Source organism: Cotesia glomerata, linkage group LG5, assembly GCF_020080835.1.
Source record: "Cotesia glomerata isolate CgM1 linkage group LG5, MPM_Cglom_v2.3, whole genome shotgun sequence".
NCBI classification, from domain to species: domain Eukaryota; kingdom Metazoa; phylum Arthropoda; class Insecta; order Hymenoptera; family Braconidae; genus Cotesia; species Cotesia glomerata.
The window spans coordinates 364108-372468 of NC_058162.1; the positions used below are offsets into that span (position 1 = coordinate 364108).

At 28.5% G+C, this 8361-nt stretch overlaps 1 protein-coding gene across 1 annotated transcript; it reads left to right on the forward strand.

Annotated features, from left to right (window-relative positions):
- Positions 1-1392: 1392 nt before the first annotated feature.
- On the forward strand, positions 1393-2794 carry LOC123264751 (28S ribosomal protein S21, mitochondrial). Its single transcript, XM_044728197.1, has 2 exons — positions 1393-1500; positions 2440-2794. Exon 2 carries the CDS (start codon positions 2440-2442, stop codon positions 2701-2703), a length of 264 nt encoding a protein of 87 aa, XP_044584132.1. The 5' UTR covers positions 1393-1500; the 3' UTR covers positions 2704-2794.
- The last annotated feature ends 5567 nt before the right edge of the window (positions 2795-8361 follow it).

Consider the following 8361-nt stretch of genomic DNA (forward strand, 5'->3'; position numbering starts at 1 on the left):
TACAATCTGAAACTGTAATTTTTCCATTTTTTTCACAAAGCGCTACGTTGCATTATATGCTTTAATTTTTCGAGTTTTCTTTTTCCCGTGAGGGAATTGCAAATTTTTTATAATTAAACGGATGGATTTTGATCGAGTCCCAGGCGAGGGAACAATCAAAAATTATCTGATTAAAAAAAATTATTTTTTGAGTCAAAATTTAAATAAAAATTCTTGAATTAAAAAAAAAAAGAGCTTTTTTAGTTCAAAAATTAATTAAACTTTTTTCTGAGCGAAATTGAGGATTTAAATCTGGATTCAATTGTCAATTAAGATCATTTGAAGTTCATTAATGCGAGGTTAGAACTGAGAAGCTTAATTTGTATCACGACGACGGGAATTAGACTGTTATCTCGAGGGAGGTGGTTGATTTGCTCAAGTGTCTGAAATTAGAGCTTTGACATCTTGCTTTTGTTAGACTCTGATTGTCAAGAGTTAACAAAATTCGGAGGTTCGATCTAAATTAAAATACTTCCGAAACTATAGAGATATAAAATTTTTTCTATTATCTATTGTGATTCTTATAAACTTTGTGTAAATAAATAGCTTGTTCAAGATTTTCCAATACTTATTCCAAACACAATATATTTTATTTATAGAGTTAAGACACAAACTTTTAATACGTATGTTTTAAATTTTTTGGCAGCTTGACAAATAATAAAAAATATTTTTAGCTTGTTTTACAAAAGTTTGATTTATGTTTCCAGTTAATATTTAAAAATTAAATAACAACTAATCCGAAAAGGCGTTGCATTAATGCATAAGCCTCTCTACCGTAAAGTTCTGCTGAAAAATGGATGAGATGCGAATGAAATTTTATCCTTTTTGAATATGTCATAAATATTTATTATTAATACATTTCAGCAAGAGATTTAATTTATTATTAATTATTAGAACAGCGATCTGTCGACAACGTCAGCAATGTTAACAAGTTAGAAGATAAATATTTATATTGAATAGTTTTAATTAATTTCGATGACCCGATAACATTATATGACGATAAATTATTAATGATAGTTATAAATGAAAAAAGGATAAAACTTTTCGGTAATTAGATCAATAGAAATTTTTATTTATTTAGATCTATTGATAACGAGACAAAAGGTTACAAAACTTTCAATAAATTCTGTGAATAATAAGATAAATTAAAAATTATAAAATTAAAACATTGTCGTAATTGTTGTCAATTATTTTTCCACTGTCCGGTATTATGAAATACGTGAAACGTCTGAAACGTCATCTTAACTGTCAACAATGTAGAAAATTGAATCAAAATGTTCTTTACCGATAATCAAACTCTCTATAAATGATAAAGTAGAATTTTCCAAAAAAAATGATCTAGAAATTCTACCAATCAAGAGATGACGCTCCAGTGCAAAATGGAAAGCCTCTATTGAATTTCTCCATAACCTGAAAGTTTGTTTATTATTTGTTCGGCAGCAGAGAATAAAATCAATCAAGGTAAATATGAAATAATTATATTAACATACTAGTTAATAATATATTTATCTTGTGAACTATTGACATTTTTTAAGATATAAGCTCATCCTGATGTGATACCCATCAAGACCTTTTATTTAAGTACCCACATGATTTTTTCATATATTTATATATATTACATATATGTATATATTCAAAATATATCAAAAATGCATGTGGGTATTCAAATGAAAGCTCTTGATGAGTGTAACATCGGGATAAGCTTATATCTTTAAAAATGTCAATAGTTCAGAAAGTACAGTGCAATTTAACAAATATCTTGTAAACAATTTACATTTTCCAAGATATAAGCTAATCCCGACATTACACTCATCGAGACCTTTAGTTTGAGTACCCACATCAATTTTTAACATATTTTATATATTTATATATATTATATATATATGTATATATGAAAAATATATAAAAAATGCATGTGGGTACTCAAATGAAAGCTCTTGATGAGTGTAACATTGGGATTAGCTTATATCTTTAAAAATGTCAATAGTTCAGAAAGTACAGTGCAATTTAACAAATATCTTGTAAACAATTTACATTTTCCAAGATATAAGCTAATCCCGACATTACACTCATCGAGACCTTTAGTTTGAATACCCACATCAATTTTTAACATATTTTATATATTTATATATATTATATATATATATATATATATATATATATATATATATATATATATATATATATATATATATATGTATATATGAAAAATATATAAAAAATGCATGTGGGTACTCAAATGAAAGCTCTTGATGAGTGTAACATCGGGATTAGCTTATATCTTTAAAAACGTCATTATTTAGGAAAGTACAGTGCAATTAAACAAAAATCATTATTTAATAAAGCAAAATTTTAGTTTATTATTATCAAAAAAGAAAATTGTAAATATTTTTTCAACAGATGAGACACGCATCCTTTTTCTCAAGAACAGTTCTTGTGAAGGACAACAACATAGAAGGCTCATTTCGAATCCTGAATAAGATCCTCGGCAACGAAGGTTTCCTGGACCAGTGGAGAAGAACCAGGTACTATGAGAAGCCGACACAAGTGAGACGCCGCGTCAACTACGAACGGTGCAAGTCCATCTACGACGAGGACATGAACAGGAAGATCCAATTCTTGCTGAGAAAGAACAGAGTCGACCCTTTTCCGGGCTGTCATTAATTACATAAATTAGATTGTACTATTAATTTTGATTAATTGTTAAAAATTGTGTCGCTACTGGATGTGAGGAGGAATAAAAATATTAAACTCATGTTTTGTTGTTGATGTTTTATGGATTTCCTTGTAGAATTATTATTTGTGTGCTTATGTGTATTTATGAACATAATCGTTCTTTCATTAATTTACAATCGCATTATTTAGATTGCCCAGGGAATCAATTTCATGGGGAATGAGCAATTCAATCTATTTGATCTTATATATTAGTGAAACACAATCGTGTAATTATAAATGTATATGTCAGTAAGTCAACGATAGATCGATACGATAAATTGGTTTGATTATGATAAAAATTGTACTGGGCAGAAAAATTTATTTAATATAAGATATTTTTTTTTAGCTTCTAATAAATATTTTTAAGGGAACTAAATTTAGTAACAGTTGATAAATATTCTTCGAACTTAATGCGTTTCATTTGGAATATTACATTAATAATTTACACTATCAAATATTCTACAACTCATTCACTCTTGATTGTTTATTTTATTCGTAATATTTTTTATTAAAAATTATTAATATATTTATTTTGTTTTTAACTATTCAAAATATTGAGTAATTAACTTTGACACTGATTTTTTATTCAAGTGTCAGTAAAATAAAATTTTAAATTTAAGTTCGAGCTATTTCGGAGTCTCGAATTAAAATTTCTCATGTTTTCTTAAAATATCTCAATTATTAATTTCTCCAATAAGAAGTTTTAAATCAAAATTGATTATCTATAATACAGAAATGAATTCAACAGTGGCTTTCTATTTCTAAACAAATAAATATAACATTCCTTACAAATGTTATCAATAAACAACCCTGTTAATGCATTTATTATTAGATCAATTTTATCGATTTATCCGTGTTTATACTTTATCGCTAAGTATTCTGATAAAATTTTTAAAAGTTTCTGATTAAATTAATAAATAACGATCTAAAATTCCTCAAATAAACTTCTCGAAGATTTTGATTAAAGTTTATTGCTTCTTCTCAGCAAAAGTTCAAATGACAATTATTCCAAGGCAAGTTACTGCCCTCTGTCAAAGCTTTATCCATGGGTTTAAAATATATGTGATTTTATGGTAATGAAAGCGGTTTTTCGAATGCTGTGTAGCCAATATCGCACGTAAAGGTGAAAAATAAAGTTTAATAAATGTCGAAAACTTGTCCCTTGTAATAATAATAATAATAATAATAACAAACGAAGATGCTCTTATTTGAAGATCTTAGGCTCCGTTTTGGTGACCCTTCACAATGACTGAGAAAAGTTGGCACGGTTATAACCAGGAGTGCTAGTAGGTTCCCGTATCTATTCAATTTTCGCAAAGTTAGCCCGATCGGTGCCAAGAAAATCGGCGCTACATTTTCTCTTCTTTCACATCAACTTAATCTGGAGAAAAGGACGAGGACGAACATTCCCTACGGGCAGAAAAGACTAAGGTAGATAAACTAAATGCATTAAGTACTATATTAAATTTTTATTCCGGTGTTATTATCACTCCCCTAATTTAATGCGCTTTTTTTTCGTGATAATTTAAGCTCGTCTCATTTTGCAATCACGCTTATTCACGGAATTCGAGATTTACTCTGTTTAACTTATTAGAGTTGGACTAAAAAAGTAGCTTACTGTTGGAAAGAAGTAAATTATTCTGGAAGTCAAAAGTCAAAATTAGTACAATTAACGTTAAAATCGTCGGATATTTCTTTGAATAATTCTTACAATACTTATTATATTTTAATTTCCGTATCCCTTATCAGGGTATCTATTTTCGTAAACTTAATAACTAATTTGAAAATTTAATTTATATCTTGAAATTTAAATAGGATTCGTAGGATGAACGTTATATTAATAGTACACTGATAGTATTTATTAATTAATGATAAACTTATCAATTTGAAAATAATTGAGTAATTTTATTGATTTAAAATAGTATATTACACACCTAGGGAAGTAAAGTAAGAAATGTCTCAGATCACATGTAATTGTCGGCCGAGGCGAAGCCGAGGTTGACAAACATGTGATCTGAGGCTTTCTTATTTACTTCCCGTGGAGTGTATACTATTTTTTTACTCGACGAAGGCAGAAAGCGGCACTTTCGTTTAGCGCAGCAGGCTGAAAGTTGACGCTTTCTGCCCGTCGAGCAAAAAAATATTTTTTAGGAAGGAGAAATATTAAATTAACAATTTATTTAATAAAATATTCCCTAATTTAATATTATTGTCACTCTTCATGACTCTGAACTATTGAATTTTTGTCATCTTTTCAAATTATAGACATAAAAAAATTCTAAATAAAATTTTTTCACTCAATTTCCAGTCAAGAGTCCAAATAAATATTTATTAAACAATTAAAAAATATTTACTACACAAAAAAAATGTTCTTGAATTAAGTATATAATTTTGAAGAACTTCATCATCTTAATTTGAGTAAAAAAATTTTTACTTGGTTTAAGTAAATTTTCCTCTTGATTAATATATATAGTACTTATTAATATACTGTATTTAATAAATGATTGATTATTCTTGCCTTTTGTCAGCGGATAAAAAAAAAAAAAAAAAAAAAAAAAACTTTCGCTCTCGGTAAATCCGAATATTCACAAGAAATATTTAATAATACGATTACGATAACCGAATTGATATCGTACTTGGTATTCTATTTCTAAAATTTATCATGGGATAAAAATGATACAGGATCACTCGAAATATAGCAAGGATCAGATCACAGATGTATGATCTATGTTTTATGATCCACGATCTATGATCTATCTGTTCAGAATAAAATGATGTGGATAAAAGTAGAAGCGGAAACGGATACAGACGATATGAAGACGAGTGGCGCCAAGGTATCTATTGTGCCCCGGTTATAATGGGACGCCCTGCACGGAAGTGTAACGATCGTATTATATATGTCTATATTTATAGATAGATGTTAGATGTAGGTAAGGGAGAGAATAATGGCATATGCTATAAAGAGAAGCATATCGTTGACGAGAATAAAACACCCGTTTGAATTTATCCGCAGCACGCTTCGAGATATTTATATTTATCCCACAATAGGTCAATTTAATTAGTCGAGATTGTGAACTGCAAGGTAAATTTAATTGACAATTTTTAAATAATTTTATAATTATAAATTCATAATTTTCCGTTATTTTGAATATATAAATTTAGTAATATGCTGAAAGCGATAAAATCGATTACTGGATACACCAATTACGAACTTGTCAACAAAACTGACTGATCTAATTATTTCCATACCGCTGCCCCAATTATTTTCGGACTATCCTTCGAGAAAGTTGTTAATATAATTCTGAGCAGAGTTAGGGGGAAGAATTTCAATAAATATCTGATAAATTTTTCAAGCCGGTTGAAGATTAGTACTTTTGCTTTGTTATTATTATAAATAGTTGATTAAACAAAAAAAAAAAAAAAAAAAAAAAAAAAAAAAAAAAAAAAAAATAGGAGGATAATAAAGCTAGAAAGGAAGATAAAAACAGAGAGAAAATGTTTAATAGCTTGGGTAAATATGAGAGAGTTTAATTACGGTCATAAAAAAATTTATTATTAAGTAAAACGCTATGAATTTAAATAGTTAAATATTAAATACGAGAAAACTGGCCATGAAAAATCTACAAATTTATATATTTGCATTAATATATTAGACTGAGTTGCAAAGGCCGAAAGCCTCAAGAGCTTTTCGCTGAAAAATTATTATTTTAGGAACAAGGGGGTGAAACGTTTGTAATATTTATAATTGCCATTTTTTAAATTCATGAGCTAAGAAATGGTTAAAAAATTTAAGTAATTAAATTTTTTTTTAGCGTAATAAAACTAAAATATATTGATGAAATGTTGGAAAAAAAAAAATCGATGATGAACTATTGTAAAGTACTTTAAATTGAAACCGTTGCATATATACATGATTCGGAAGGATCGTGTGAACACAAGAGCGATTACCTTTTGTAATTTAGGGATTAAGTAATATTCATGAGTGAGACCGGATACAAGAGTACACAGTAATAATTTTACAACTGACAGCTTGAGCTTTGACGTCTAGTCCCCGAAATTAGCATCCAAGAAAAAGACAAATAACTCAAAAACTTTTAAAGTCACCGAAGATTTATTCAGACGTGTGAAAAAACAAAATGTTGAGTGTGAAAATATGTAGATTAAGAGCTTTTGTCTTGACGATACTCAACGGCGGATAAATTGGAGTGCCATAAATAAAGTTAAAAACAGAGGCCCAAACAATGGAATCTCTTAAAAGATAATCCGTTAAAGTCTCAACTCGACAAGTTGCCAGAAACGCTCATTTTGAGTTGGTTCAACAGAGAATGGTTCTAAGGTGCACCCGCAAAAGGAAGTCAGTGGTTAAGCTTAACTCCTCGAAAATCAGAACTAAGAACTATCTACAAACTGCTCGCAAGATAGTTTGTTAGGAACTGAATTTTCATATACCATCAAAAGATATTCACTTGGATATGACTACGTGAAGAATAATAACATCGTCTATCGTCTCCTTCATCCATTTACCACTCACTCTCCTCACTCTCTTCACTCTCTTCACTCTCCTTCTAGGGACGCTATAACAAGTTTGGACTAGTTTATAATGTCATTTTCTTCGTGGTAATTAATAAAGAAAATCTTATTTATATTCTATTCCAACAATAAACTTGTTATTACATCCTCCTGTTGCTAACTTGTGTTATATTATATTCGATGAAATGTCTTTAAATGGATTTGATTTATGAAGAACATCGGAGAAGTTTATGGTCAATCATTTCTGCGCTGATAGAGAAATTTATTACTCTATATTATTAAAAAAAATTTTATGGCCAGTGTATTTATATAATAAAATGGGTTTTTAGGGTTAAATTTGGTATCATTAGAAAAGTCTTGATCTGGAGTTGTGGCTTTTCAAGGTTTTATATCATTCTCATCGATAGTCAATTTATGATAATAAGTATTTAGGCTGTATTTGAAAATTCTCTATCTCTAGGTACATAATTGAGTAATGACCTTGTATCTTGTCAACTATCGACATTTTTAAAGATATAAGCTCATCCCGATGTTACACTTATCAAGACCTTTCATTTGAGTAATTTAATAAAAGTCATTATTTAATAAAGCAAAATTTTATTTATTTATAATTTACAAGTCAACAAAAATAGTTATACTTGAGAAAAGTTTTTCTATCGGTGTAATTTTGTTTAAATTGGTAATTTTACATTTACATATCGGTTAATACCAAACATACAAACTCTCGTTTGGTTATTCACTTGACAAATTAAAATCTTTTACAAATTATTTGAACAATGCTAATGCTAACGAGGCACGCAACTCCTATTATGTGTACCATTAATCGAGCAACTGTTTAACGTCCTTGTTACACGCGATAATTTTATTTGTACATTGCACAGTTCAATAGGAAACTCGTTTTAGATTTTTTCACTACAATTTACGGGATTTAATTAAATAAACCACCCAAATTACTCACGGGTAAGAAAAGTTCCTGAAAAATAGAGACCGAACTTTTAAAAGCTCCGACAAAGTGAATAGTATATTACGTTCTTATAAAATGTAAATAAATAAACATCGCGAGCTTCGATCACATCA

Bases quoted from the DNA above. Each gene is read 5' to 3' on its own strand.
- LOC123264751 (XM_044728197.1), top strand. From the start codon at position 2,440: ATGAGACACGCATCCTTTTTCTCAAGAACAGTTCTTGTGAAGGACAAC.